The 13856-nt window shown below is 37.2% G+C and overlaps 1 protein-coding gene across 1 annotated transcript; it reads right to left on the reverse strand.

Annotated features, from left to right (window-relative positions):
* Positions 1-2450: 2450 nt before the first annotated feature.
* Positions 2451-12799, reverse strand: LOC132043476 (cyclic phosphodiesterase-like). Its single transcript, XM_059433949.1, has 3 exons — positions 12328-12799; positions 3534-3588; positions 2451-2802 (listed from the first exon to the last, which is right to left on the reverse strand). The coding sequence occupies exons 1-3, from the start codon at positions 12655-12657 to the stop codon at positions 2600-2602; spliced, it is 588 nt and encodes a 195-aa protein (XP_059289932.1). The 5' UTR covers positions 12658-12799; the 3' UTR covers positions 2451-2599.
* Positions 12800-13856: the final 1057 nt, after the last annotated feature.

Below are 13856 nucleotides of genomic sequence, written 5' to 3' on the forward strand. Positions count from 1 at the left end.
GGGAAGTTTGATTTTTAAAGCAAAGTTGGGTGATGAAAATCACTTTTTTCACCCATTTACTTTTTTATTGTACACTGGCCTCGGTATATTCGTATATGCCCTTGGAAATTTTCAACAAAAAGGCCCACTTGTTCTAGATGGATAGGTTGAATAACGACCAAGTTGACATCAAAGAAAAAGTCTATGACTAGCAAATAATCATCCATATCATAAGTCGTAACCAGAATAATATTAGCAAGACTAAGCTAAAAATCTCTCTTATCCACATTCCTTTAATTAGTAACATTACAATAAGCAGCTGCACAAGTTGAAATTTAAGAACTATTTTCTTGTTTGTATATTGTTGACTTGATTACCCTGGGATCGACGTCCATCAACTTATCTATCTGTCTTTAAGGAAAACATAATTATTTTGTTTTCATGAAAAATATCAAGTCTATCTTATAAATTACATGTGTCTGTTACATGTTTTTTTCACTAAAACAGAGAGTATTTTGTAACAAGAATGTGTGTGCTAAAAGTGTTTGTTCATCTAAAATTGACCAAAAGAACCCCAAGAAACAATAAACATTGACCAAAAGAACCCCAAGAAACAATATTACATTTCAATTTCCTAAAAGTTTTACTTAAGATTTCCCCTTAGATTAAAAAAATAAAATAGAAAAGTTAGATAGATACTCCATAAACAATACATATGTGAATCGCCAAGTAAGAATTCTCTATTGGCTGTTTGTTAGGTACATCAGTATGTAGGTGGCGGAGGCCCTAAAATTTTTCTTGGGGCAAAAAATATAAAAAAGCAAATATACGACGAAATTAAGAGGGTTCAACATATAATATATATATATATATATATATATATATAAAGTTCTTTTTTACGTATTTACACAGTGTTATTTTTGGGCAAACGGGTGTCGGTTGACACCCTTTGAAAGCATGTGGCTCCGCCACTAACTGTAACCGTGTGATGAATAAGCTGGCACGAGGCTATTACTTTGTCCGCGTATTCCAACACTATCAGCATTTAAGAAACATTGTCCAATGACCACACAGTTTCTTCCTAAGCCGACATATAAGTATATGAATTACAATGATACACCAACTTTCGGAACTTCATTTTACTTCTTTTTTTCTATTAAAAACAAAGGAACTTTACGTGTTTTCGGTGTGGTGAATAAAATACAACTTAATGTGTTTTAGCTTATTCTCGTTGTTTAATGTACCACTAGTATATTGTTAGGCTTCAGAATATTCCTTGCAAAAAATTCGGATGTTAAATGTAGGAGAATCTTACCTGTTCTTTGAAAATATTTAAAAAATTCCTGCCCTCTGTTTTGCATTTTTTTGTGCGGATTGCCCTTCAAAGGCACTGGTCTTTAATTTTTGTCCCTCAAATTGGTGGTCATTAATTTTTGCCCTTTGCCTAATACCGGAAGTTTTGGGTTCGAAACCCCGTTTAGTAAAAAAAAAAAAAAAAAAAATTCACAAGGTAGAAGCTTGTAGCAAAGTTAGGCTTATTCGAGCAAAAGTTAGGCCTTAAGGCAAATCTCTACCTTAAGGCCTAATTTTTGCCCAAAATTCTTTTTATTCGGGCAAAAGTTAGACCTTAAGGCAGAGGTTTGTAAAATTCCAACTGAAAAAAAAAACATTGCCGAAAGGCAAACCACTGACAGAATTTTGCCTTCAAGCATAAGGCAAACCTCCGCCTTAAGGTAGAGTTTGAAACTGTGCATGAGGTAGAGTTTTGCATGCAAAATTCTGACTTACGAATCCAAACTCTACCTTGCAGTTTTTTTTTTTTTTTAAAAAAACTTTTGACTGAGCGGGGATTCAAACTTGAAACCAAGAGATTTTTAGTGAAGGGAAAAAATTAAATACTCCAATTTGAGGGTCAAAAATTAAAGACCAGTGCCTTTGAAGGGAATCGTGCAAATGTCCCTCTATTTTGTCTGTTGCATTAAACGGGGCATTTCGCACGAACACCCCTAACTCCCTCAAATCGCTGGTATTTAATTTTTGTCCTTCGGCACTTTATGTAACAAAAAAGTGACCGAAAATATCCCTGACTTCGAAAAAAAAAAAAAAAAAAGAAATTCAGCCTACCCTTATCTATTACGCCTGGCAAGAAAAAGTTTTTATAAACTTATTCCGAGCGAATTAGTTACTGCACAACTTATGCCGGATAACTTTATTTCTACAGAACTTATGCCGGACAAGGCAAATCAAACTTTGTTTACAATTTTTTTTCCCGACTCTGCTGGGGATCGAGCTCAGAATCTCTGGTTTCGTAGACCAGCGAATAAGGGTACTTTAACCCACAAATTTTCATTAAATAATGAGCAGGGACAAAAGTTAAAGACCATCGAGTTGAGGGGCAAAAATTAAAGACCAGTCCATAGGAAGGACAATCCGCGCAAAAAAAAAGTATTAAACGCCTAAAGAAAAGGGAGGTCCAAAGTAAGTTTTTATTTATGGCACATGAAAAGAGTAGTACAAGTCTTGCAAAGTTCAGCCTTTGCAGCTGCAGTTCAAGGTGTAAGGTAAAAGCAAACAAGATGAAATTTGGCTCAGGGACATGTTATTAGCTTCAGCATAAGAGTTAGGGCTGAAGAGCGCACTCCTCGACTGTCTCCCATGATTTGCAGCTTTTGTCTTCAGTGTCTGTTTTACACAATGCAAGATGAGATATCGGGAAGCTCAAGCTGCAAATGCCCTCGTCAAGCATATAAGCCTTGTCTTGAGCTTTCTTCTTTTCTTCATCGGTTAAATCCCCATAAAGAAGGCTCAAATGTGGCATATATGCTGCATGCATGGTCACGAAAGTAAGATATCAGCCACAAAATCTAGCCTACACGACCCTCTTTGGCAAAAAGAACATATTGAAAGAAAATGGGAGGGGGCGCATAGCTGGAATAACTTATCCTGAAATTACGGAACTCAAAACTGATGTGCTAGAACCCTGAAGATCAGTGTTTAAGGAGTAAGTGGACACAAACGGTAGACTAGCATTGGTGCTTTTTAATTATGGTTTTAGTAGTTTACATGTTGTCTGTACCCTATACAATGAGCTTCCTTTCACTATCTTAAAGCAAAAGAAGTCCATCCACAAAGTGGGGGATATGATGGTAAGTGGGACAAGGAGGCAAAGGTGGGAAGGAGAGCTTGAAGGGGTTTGCTACAGAAGTGAAGAACTGTTAAGCAGATTGAGGGGGAAACAGAAAGCAGGGCGAGCCATCTTTATTACTTAGGAAGTTCAAAATCTGTTTGCCTAAGATTACTCAGTAGTACGGTGCAATCTTTGGGGAAATAATTAAAGGGATGGGTCTTATCTCTGTATCCTTAAGTTCTATAATTCAAGGCATTCAGAAAAAGATAACCCCAACTTGTTTCGGATTGAGACGCAGTTATTATTGTTGTTGTATTCAGAAAAAGAAGACGAGTAGCCTTCCCAAAAAAGGAAAAAAAAAAATCGTGACTACACCTATAGAAACTGAATGGGGCACAAAATCTAAAGAAAGAAATGTTTATCTTACCGTCTGATCGATTGTAACCAAAGTGACTGCAGCAGTGAGCACTTGCCTCCACAACCTGGAAGAACAAATTTCCGGTCACTGATATCGGCAATTGCTCCAAAACTTGTACACAAACAAAGCATGGTAAAGAAACTGCTTCTTAACTTTCTTCTTACTCTCCCTTATTGCTACAACCAGTATTTTAAGGTCAGAGGCATGAAGAGCAGGACAGTACTCAATTTTTTTTTTTTTAAATCAAGACAGTACCCAAGTTATGGGGCATACGAGTTATTTTAGAATTGCATAAAATTTAAAAGCAAAAAATATACAAAACAAGTTCAAGTATCTAGACATAATGATATATCTACATAACAATGTATTTTGTCAGTTGTCACCAGATTTCGAATTTCTGAAAGAAAAAAATACAGATACAGTAATATACAAGTAATAACCAACTATTGAAAGAAAATCTAAAAAGAGGATGTTCAAGAGAGAGAATCTAAAGTGTAAAGCATGTATAGCGCGTTTTAACTTTTTAAGGGTATAGAGCTAACAGTTCGAAACTTAAAGCGTGTGCAGGGCTATAGCCCCCTACAGAAGCGTCAGCCCCGTGATACTTCTCAGTTCTCACTACATGGTTGACTCAGGGAATTTAGAGCCATCTCACATTGAATGAGTCTCAAAGCACGTTCGACTACCTTCTCAGGCATTGCTCCCAATTTAGAAACTCTATGCGGATATTCTTAGTCGACTTGCCTTCATTTCCTATGGAAGGAAACAAAAATGTAAACGTTTGGCATTCCTAGAGGAAAATAGGAGGCAGCAAGATAGAGGTGAAGTGAAAGAAAATTATTTTATTTCCTTTGTTTTGTCTTGGTGAAAGCAAGGAAACTTTTTCAGCTTATCTTTCTCAGGAACAAGATATGTAGGCCCAAGAGAAAAAGTAAATTGGTTCTTTCATCTCCCTCCTACGGTTAGTGCCAATGACAATTGAATCTCAAATCTCTTTTGTTTTCATTTTTAAGTGAAAGGCAATCTGATCTCCATTATTATCTCACTTATTCTTCCTTATTTTCTTCGCTCTTTATTTCTTTGTGCTTTAAGCAAAAGTTTCCACTATGTAATCAGCGTGTTTTCACTAGAAAGGGTGAAGAAAAAAGAAAAAGAAAGCTACCAAAGCCACAATGTATTCTATTTTGGCCTCTGCAATTCATAGTGTTATCACAACATCTCCAAAGAAATGCTTTCCGTTACACTAATGTATTTGACCTCTATTGCTCCATGCCCATGATTACTTTGTCTCTACAATTGATTTCTATCCAGGAGGACAGCAAGTGTAGACAATGACCACTTGATCCAACTAGCAATTTTGATAAATAGATTAAGGACATACAAATACCATATATGACTCCTTTAGTATGAGACCAGAAGGTTGAAAACTAGATCATGATCACACGAGAGACGTTTTAAGTATGTTTTAATAGTGTTGGGAATAAAATAGACCCGCAAAAATAATATTCACGGTATTAGTGATAAACGCGGAACACTAAGTTATGGTTAAATCAGCAAGAATAAAAATGCAGCAATAATGACACCAAGATTTTACGTGGAAACCCTTCTGAATAAGGGAAAAAATCACATCCAAGAGGAGCAGCTGATATCACTATGGTAAGGAATTTTACCTTTGTGTAGTCACGAGTATAGATACGCCTAAAACCACTACACTCTCAAAAGAAATAACACTCTTTTGATTTTTCCACCTCACTACAATATCCCTTACACTCTATTTTTCTTCATAGACTATTTGCTTATACAGTCTATGGTATACCTTACTCCGCTCTCACTCAGATGTATTGTCTGAGATTTTTTTTTTTTTGGTGTACCTAGCAAATGAGAAACTCTGCTCTATTTATAGCAGAGAATTACCTATGATGAGGTAAATACTTACATCAATAAAATGTGAACAAAGAAATTGGCTTGTTGGCCAATTCCACAATTCTTTGCCATCTACAGACTTCAAAACAGAAAACATGCAACTTTCATCTTCTTTTCACATATTGCATTTATGGGCTGGACCCCACAAATCTCCCCCTCCAGACCCATTCACCTGAAGGAGGGTACACCAGGCTTCTAGTTTGAGTGCATGCCGACAAGTTCTTTGCACAATTCGAACTTGTCCCTTAGTATCACTATAGTAAGGAATTTTACACTGTGTAGTCACGAGTATAGACACTCCTAAAACCACTACACTCTCAAAAGAAATAGCACTCTTTTGATTTTTCCACCTCACTACAATATCCCTTACAATCTATTTTTCTTCATAGACTATTTGCTTATACAGTCTATGGTAAACCTTACTCCACTCTCACTCAGATGTATTGTCTGAGATTTTTTTTTTGATGTGTTTTTGGTGTATTTGTAGGGTCCAGCCCATAAATGCAATATGTGAAAAGAAGATGGAAGTTGCATGTTTTACGTTTTGAAGTCTGTAGATGGCAGCAATTGTGGAATTGGACAACAAGCCAATTTCTTTGTTCACATTTTCTTGATGTAAGTGCTTACCTCATCATAGGTAATTTTCTTCTATAAATAGAGCAGAGTTTCTCATTTGCTAGGTACACCAAAAAAGAAAAAAAATCTCAGACAATACATCTGAGTGAGAGCGGAGTAAGGTATACCATAGACTGTATAAGCAAATAGTCTATGAAGAAAAATAGAGTGTGAGGGATATTGTAGTGAGGTGGAAAAATCAAAAGAGTGTTATTTCTTTTGAGAGTGTAGTGGTTTAGGAGTATCTATACTCGTGACTACACGTGTAAAATTCCTTACTATAGTGATATCATTCTTTCTTCTTGGTTGTGGGTTTTTTTCCTTATTTAGAAGGGTTTCCACGTAAAATCTTAGTGTCATTATTGCTGCATTTTTATTTTTGCTGATTTAACCATAACTTAGTGTTCCGCGTTTATCACTAATACCGTGAATATTATTTTGCGGGTCTATTTTATCCCCAACAAGTGGTATCAGAGCCAAGGTTCTATCTGAGTATGCTCTGTGGTTGCGGCACGATCTGAACTTCCACATCGAGAAAAGAATTACTTTGGTCTCGAATAAATAGTATTTGTATTTGTGATAAACGATGGAAGCAAACACTAGTAGAATGGTTACTTTGAGTGGCGTAAATTATGCCATTTGGAAGGGCAAAATGGAAGATTTGCTCTATGTCAAAATTTTCATCAACTGTCTTTGCACTAAAAAGCGATAATAAATCGGATGAAGAGTGGAATTTGTTACATAGGCGGGTTTGCGGCTTTATTAGACGTGGGTTGACGATAATGTGTTGAACCACATTTCTGGGGAGACGCATGCTCGGACCCTATGGGAGCATCTTGAAAGTTTGTATGCTCGAAAAACAGGAAACAACAAGATGCTTTTGATAAAGCAGATGTTGGGTTTAAAATACCACGATGGTTCCATGATGACGGATCATCGAATATTTTCGGGGGATCATGAACCGATTATACGCTATAGGAATTAATTTTGATGAAGAAATTCAAGGCTTGTTTCTACTTGGTTCCCTGATTCTTGGGAAATTATTAGAACTTCATTATCAGTCTGCTCGGATGGTGTGATCTCTATGGATCTTGCCAAGAGCGATCTTTTAAATGAAGAGATGAGAAGAAAATCTCAAGGTTCCTCCGTTAGATGTCTTGGTGGTGACACTAGGGGGAGGCAAGAATCGTGGTTCTCAAAATAGAGAACATAATAGAAGCAAATCAAAACGGAGACTTAAAGATATTGAGTGCTATCATTGCGGGAAAAAATGGCACACAAAAAGTTATGGGATTTTGAAAAAGGAGAATAGAGATAAGGAGGAAAAGAAAGAAGATGGCAATCGTGTGGCCACGAATCACTATAGAAGATCTTATTCTTGTCCTTGATGCGAATTTGATAAATATTGCTTGTGATGAGTCAAGGTGGGTTATGGACGGTGGTGCCGCGTCTCGTATGTGACATCAAAGAAGAATTTTCTCATCCTATACTCACCGGGTGACTTTGGAACTTTGAGTATGGGTTTGTATGGGTAATGAGGCTTGTATCTAGAATTGGCATTTGGTGTTGGAACGATTTGTCGGAAACTAGTATTGGAACTAAACTAGTTTTAAACAATGTAAAGCATGCACCGATGTTCGTTTGCACTTGATCTCTGTTGGTGTCTTGGATGATGAGGGATATGTCGGTACCGATGGTCTTTGGAAAGTGGAAGCTTACTAAAGGTTCCATGATTGTGGCTCGTGGCGAAAAGCGTCGTGGTCTATACTGGACTACGGCCTCTACCTATGTTAATATGGTGAATGCCGTTGAAAGCGATAGCTCTTGACATTATGGCATAAGAGCTTAGCCACGTTAGCGAGAAAGGACTAAATGTTCGGCCAAAAAGAAATTATTGTCAAATTTAGAAAGTGCTAAATTAGAAAAGTGTGAGCCTTTGCTTAGGGAAAACAAAATAGAGTTTCTTTCAAGTCTCGTCCTCCTTGAAAGATAGAGTTGCTTGAGTTGGTACGTTCAGTTTATGTGGTCCGATGAAAACAAGGACCTTGGGTGGTGCACTTTATTTTGCTACTTTTATTGATGATTGCTCGAGGAAACTTTGGGTCTACGTCTAAGACTAAAGACCAAGTGTTGGGTGTCTTTAAGCGGTTTCGGGGCTTCGGTTGAAAGAGAAACGGGAAAGAAGGCTGAAGTGTATTCATGCGATAACGGTGGTGAATATTGTGGACCGTTTGATGAATCGCAAGCAACGGGGTATTAGACACCGAAGACTCCTCAAGACTCCTCGGCTTAATGGTTTAGCGAGAGAGGATGAATAGGACCTTGATGGAAAGAGTCGGATGTTTGCTTTACGAAGTAAAGTTGCCGAATTCCTTTTGGGGTGAGGCTTTGTTGACCGCCGCGCATGTTATTAATCTATCCCTATGAGTTGCTTTGCAAAGTGATGTTCCAAACGAGAGTTTGGTATGGCAAGATGTTTCTATGACCCGAAAGTGTTTGGTTGCAAAGCTTTTGTACATGTGCCTAAAGATGAGAGGTCAAAATTAAGCGCAAGACAAGCGGTGCGTCTTCATTGGTTATGGCCTTGATGAGTTTGGTTACGGGCTATATGATCGATTGAGAAGAAGGTCGTGAGAAGCCACGATGTTATCTTCGTGGAAGATCAAACCATTAAAGATATTAACAAAGCGAAGAAGATAAAATCTTGAGTTACGAAGGTTTAGTTAATCTTGATCAAGTCCTAAATACAAATGTTGATGACGTTGGTGGGCTCGATGACGATGGTGATGCCCGGAATCATGTTCGGTCGGCGTGTTGATGATGATAACGATCTGCTATTGATGAGGTAGATGCTCCTACTCGTACGAAGTCGTGGATAAGTCGGATATTCCACTCGGAAAGTCTACTAGGCGGTATGTTCCTTCTTCCCGTTATTCACCTAATGAGTATGTATTACTGTTTGATGGGGAGAACCTGAATGTTATGAGGAGGCCATGGAAGATGAGCACAAGGATCAATGAATTGAAGCCATGCAGGATGAGATGAAATCTTCGCATGAGAACCATACTTATGAGTTGGTGAAATTGCCTAAGGGCATGAGAGCTTTGAAGAACAAGTGGGTGTTCAAAGTTAAAGCGAAAACACGACTTGAAGCCCGGATACAAAGCTTGATTGGTTGTTAAGGGATTTGGTCAAAGGAAAGGTATTGACTTTGACGAAATATTTTCTCCTGTCGTGAAAATGTCCTCCATTCGGACAGTTCTCGGTTTGACTGCTAGTCTTGATTTGGAGATTGAGCAGATGGATGTGAAGACTCCTTTTCTTCACGGTGACTTAGAAAAGGAGATTTATATGCAACAACTTGAGGGCTTCAAGGAAAAAGGAAAAGAAAATCTTGTATGCAAACTTAAGAAGAGTCTATATGGATTGAAGCAAGCTCCCAGACAGTGGTACAAGAAGTTTGAGTACGGTATGGGGGAGCAAGGCTACAGAAGACTTCGAGATCACTTGTGTGTTTGTACAAAGATTTTCGATGATGACTTTATCATCCTCTTGCTATATGTAGATGATATGTTGATTGTGGCGGGGAATGCTTCCAAGATTGACGAGTTGAAGAAACAGTTGAGTAAGTCTTTTGCAATGAAAGACTTGGGTCATGCTAAGCAGATTTTGGGCATGAGAATTACTCGTTCCAGAGACGAAAGGGAGCTTTACTTGTCACAGGAAAAGTACATAGAACGTGTCTTGGAGGCTTTAATATGAAGAGTGATAAGTGGGTTAGCACACCCTCTTCCGAGGTCATCGAAATTGAGCAAGAAGATGTGTCCTACGACAACGGAGGAAAAGAGAGAATGGACAAGATTCTTTATTCATTCCTCTGCGTCGGAAGTTTGATGTATGCAATGGTATGCACTCGACTAAATATTGCTCGTACGATCATTTGTTGTTAGCGAGGATTTCTTGAAAATCCAGGAAAAGAGCATTGGGAAGCTGTGAAGTGGATACTCAGGTATCTAAAAGGAAGCTCAGATAAATGCTTGTGTTTTGGAGGATCGAATCCAATCTTGAAAGGCTATACAGATTCTGATATGGCAGGTGACCTTGATAGCAGAAAATCCACTACTGGATATTTGTTTACTTTTTCAGGGGGAGCTATATCATGGCAGTCGAAATTGCAGAAGTGCGTCGTTGTCTCAACGAAGCGAGTATATTGCGGCTGCGGGGTAGCAAGGAGATGATATGGGTCAAGCGATTCCTTCAAGAACTTGGATTGCGTCGGGGAGGAGTATATCGTCTATTGTGACGGTCAAAGTGCAATAGACTTGAGCAAGAACTCCGTGTACCGTACAAGGACGAAGCACGTCAATGTGAGATATCCTTGGATTCGGGGAAAAGATAGAGGACGGATCTATCCAAGTCGAAGATTTCTACAAATGAGAATCTGCGAGATATCTTGACCAAGGTGGTACCGAGGACAAGTTCGAATTGTGCAAAGAACTTGTCGGCATGCACTCGAACTAGAAGCTGTGGTGTGCCTCCTTCGGGTGAATGGGTGGAGGAGAGATTTGTGGGGTCCGACCCCATAAATGCAATATGTGAAAAGAAGATGAAAGTTGCATGTTTTTGTTTTGAAGTACGTATATGGCGACGATTGTGGAATTGGCCAACAAGCCAATTTCTTTGTTCACATTTTCTTGATGTAAGTGCTTACCTCATCATAGGTAATTCTCTGCTATAAATAAAGCAGAGTTTCTCATTTGCTAGGTACACCAAAAACACACCAAAAAAATAAAAATAAATAATCTCAGACAATACATCTGAGTGAGAGCGGAGTAAGGTCCCATAGACTGTATAAGCAAATAGTCTATGAAGAAAAATAGAGTGTAAGGGATATTGTAGTGAGGTGGAACAATCAAAAGAGTGTTATTTCTTTTGAGAGTGTAGTGGTTTTAGGAGTATCTATACTCGTGACTACACAGTGTAAAATTCCTTACTATAGTGATATCAGCTGCTCCTCTTGGCTGTGGTTTTTTCCCTTATTTAGAAGGGTTTCCACGTAAAATCTTAGTGTCATTATTGCTGCATTTTTATTTTTGCTGATTTAACCATAACTTAGTGTTCCGCGTTTATCACTAATACCATGAATATTATTTTTGCGGGTCTATTTTATTCCCAACAAATAGGACTACCACCAGGTCTTACGTTCAATGTCAGTTACTGATCTTTCTTCTCAAAGGAACAGCTCAAAGCTTACTCATATAAAGCAATGATTTTTCAATTCAGAAGCACTGAATGCCGTCATTCTAGAGACTGTAGGCAGCGTTATTAACATCCCAAATGTCTATGCAGTTATAAACATTACTGTTAGATATTTCAGTAATTGTGACTATATTTACAGCACACTAGGCTAATCTTCATGTATCTAACTGAACAATCCACATGGTTGATTGCAAAATTACCCTTTAGCTGTATTATTTGTTTAAGCTCCATTAGCCAAAAAATCAAGAATTGCTGAATGAACCACATTCTACACCAAATATTTACTCATGAAATACTGAATATAATAAACAAGCCATTGAACAAATTACCACAAGTGGCATAGCCACATATAATGAAGGATGGACAGTTGAACTCCCTTCAACAACAACATACCCAGTGTAATCCCACAAGAAGTTGAACCCCCTTCGTTGGAAAATTATATTATGTATAAACAAAATTATACTAAATATGTAGTTCAAAAATTACTTTTTTATACATGCATTAAATGTTGAATACCCTTAATGAAATTCATGATTTCGACATCGATTACCACCTCATAAGCTGAAAGAACATAACATTGTCATCAAGCCAACTAAAAATACCAACAACATACCCAGTTAAATCCCACAATGTGGGGTCTGGGGAGGGTAAAGTGTACGCAAACCTTACCTCTACCTTGGAAGGTCCAAGGTAGGGAGGCAGTTTTCGAAAGACTCTCGGCTCAAGAAAAGGACAAGATGTTCAAAGCAGTGTGAAAATGAAATTAACGAAAGCAAAAAAAAAACAGTCATGATAAGTAGTTTGAAGGAAAAGAACAGTAGCTACCACAGATAAATAATAAGATAACCAAAGTACAAGAAACAACACATATTAGTAAAAATACCAACAACATTTCTTAAAATCACTTTTTGAAGATAAAAACTAGATAGTTAAAATCACCAAGAACGGTACAAAATGACCAATAAAAACCTAAACTTTACCAATCAAGAAATTCCAAAAACTTTACCTCAGCATTTGGATGAAGCAAAAGATAAACACACTGATAATAAAAAGTGCCAGTATCAACTTTCTCAACTGTAGCACTATAAGACTTAACCGTCTCACAAGCTTTCTTAAACCTGTCACGTGCCTCAGCCTCAGTCAACCTTATTGCTCCGATGACTGTCACGTGAGGTTCAAACTGGGGCCCACCAAACTCTGATCGGAGACCATCCATCAACTTCTTGACCCTCACTCTTACATCTTCACGTGGCAGAGCCCAAACAGAGTATACATGTTTTTCCAACACTGCTTCACTGACTTGTACTTGCTGCATAATAGTTGTACCAGCTTCCATGAGAATGTAATGGAACAATAGGAATTGATGATGAAAACCGAGGGATTTGATGAGAAATAGATTATGGGTCTCAAGAATTGATTTATATGGTTTTGTTTATCTTAGCTTATTTTTGGTTGATCAAAAATGGATATGTGCTAACGAAGAGCGGTGGCAATACCGGATTTTTCTTGTCCCGAATATCCTTGTTTTCCTTCTCAATACTCCCTCTCCCAAAAATTCTCTTTTCTTATTAGTTTGTCAAAAAAAAAAAAAAAAAAAAAATTGGCATATTTTTATATTTAAAAATAATTTAATTTAAGATTTAATTTTATGAGATATTTACAGGCACGTAAATATTTAAAATTTATTTTGAATTACACATTTCAAAAGTTTTCTTTTATTTCTTAAAATTCGTGTCAAACTAAGATAATTTTTTGGGACGTTATTTCTTAAACTCCGTGTCAAATTAAGACAATATTTTTAGGACGAAGATGTATTATTTGTTTTCTTCGAATATTTTCGCGTGCATGCAGAGATGAAAACAGAATTAATTACTTAATGATTTAAAATTAAAAAAAATAAAAAGTCAATATATATAAAAAATTAAAAAGTCAATATATATTATGTATACACAAAATATTTTTAACTCTATATATAAGTGATTTTCGGTAGAAGGATTGGGATAAAGCACTCGTGTCTCCTTATAAAACATTTCTCAATTAATATGAATTTTTTTTAATCTTGAGACGTAGTCGTGATCAAATTTAATACGTGCTTGCCATGAGCCCAGTTATCGGTTGAACCTGAATCAATTCTTAAATTAGAAGAAAAAGGACGAAAAGCTTACTTATAGATATAGTGACCAAAATACTAAAAAAAAAAAAAAAAAAAAAAACACTCAATTTCACCGGTAAAGAAATCTCATCACGATTAACATAAAGACTGTCAAAATCTCATCACGACTAACATAAAGACTCTCGACTCCTAGCCTCGTCTATTCCATTTTCAGGCCAAAGACAGGACAAAATCCACTTTGTGATCTGATGACGGACGTCATCTCTCGCTCTCAAAGTCGAAAAGTTTTTGATATTTCGTGGCGAGCCTTGGCTAAAAAAAAATTTATCAGCCACAAACCGCTAAAACTTTCAACACACTTTTGCTAAGAAATGTTTTTGAAGCTAATTTTGGCAGCATAATAGTATAAGCAAATCGTTAAT

The sequence above is a fragment of the Lycium ferocissimum genome, chromosome 2, assembly GCF_029784015.1.
Source record: "Lycium ferocissimum isolate CSIRO_LF1 chromosome 2, AGI_CSIRO_Lferr_CH_V1, whole genome shotgun sequence".
In the NCBI taxonomy this organism is placed as follows: Eukaryota; Viridiplantae; Streptophyta; class Magnoliopsida; order Solanales; family Solanaceae; genus Lycium; species Lycium ferocissimum.

Bases quoted from the DNA above. Each gene is read 5' to 3' on its own strand.
- LOC132043476 (XM_059433949.1), bottom strand. From the start codon at position 12,657: ATGGAAGCTGGTACAACTATTATGCAGCAAGTACAAGTCAGTGAAGCA. The intron at 3,589-12,327 runs GTAAAGTTTTTG...TTGTTCTTCCAG, and splicing joins TGCTTCATCCAAATGCTGAG to GTTGTGGAGGCAAGTGCTCA. The intron at 2,803-3,533 runs GTAAGATAAACA...CCATGCATGCAG, and splicing joins TGGTTACAATCGATCAGACG to CATATATGCCACATTTGAGC.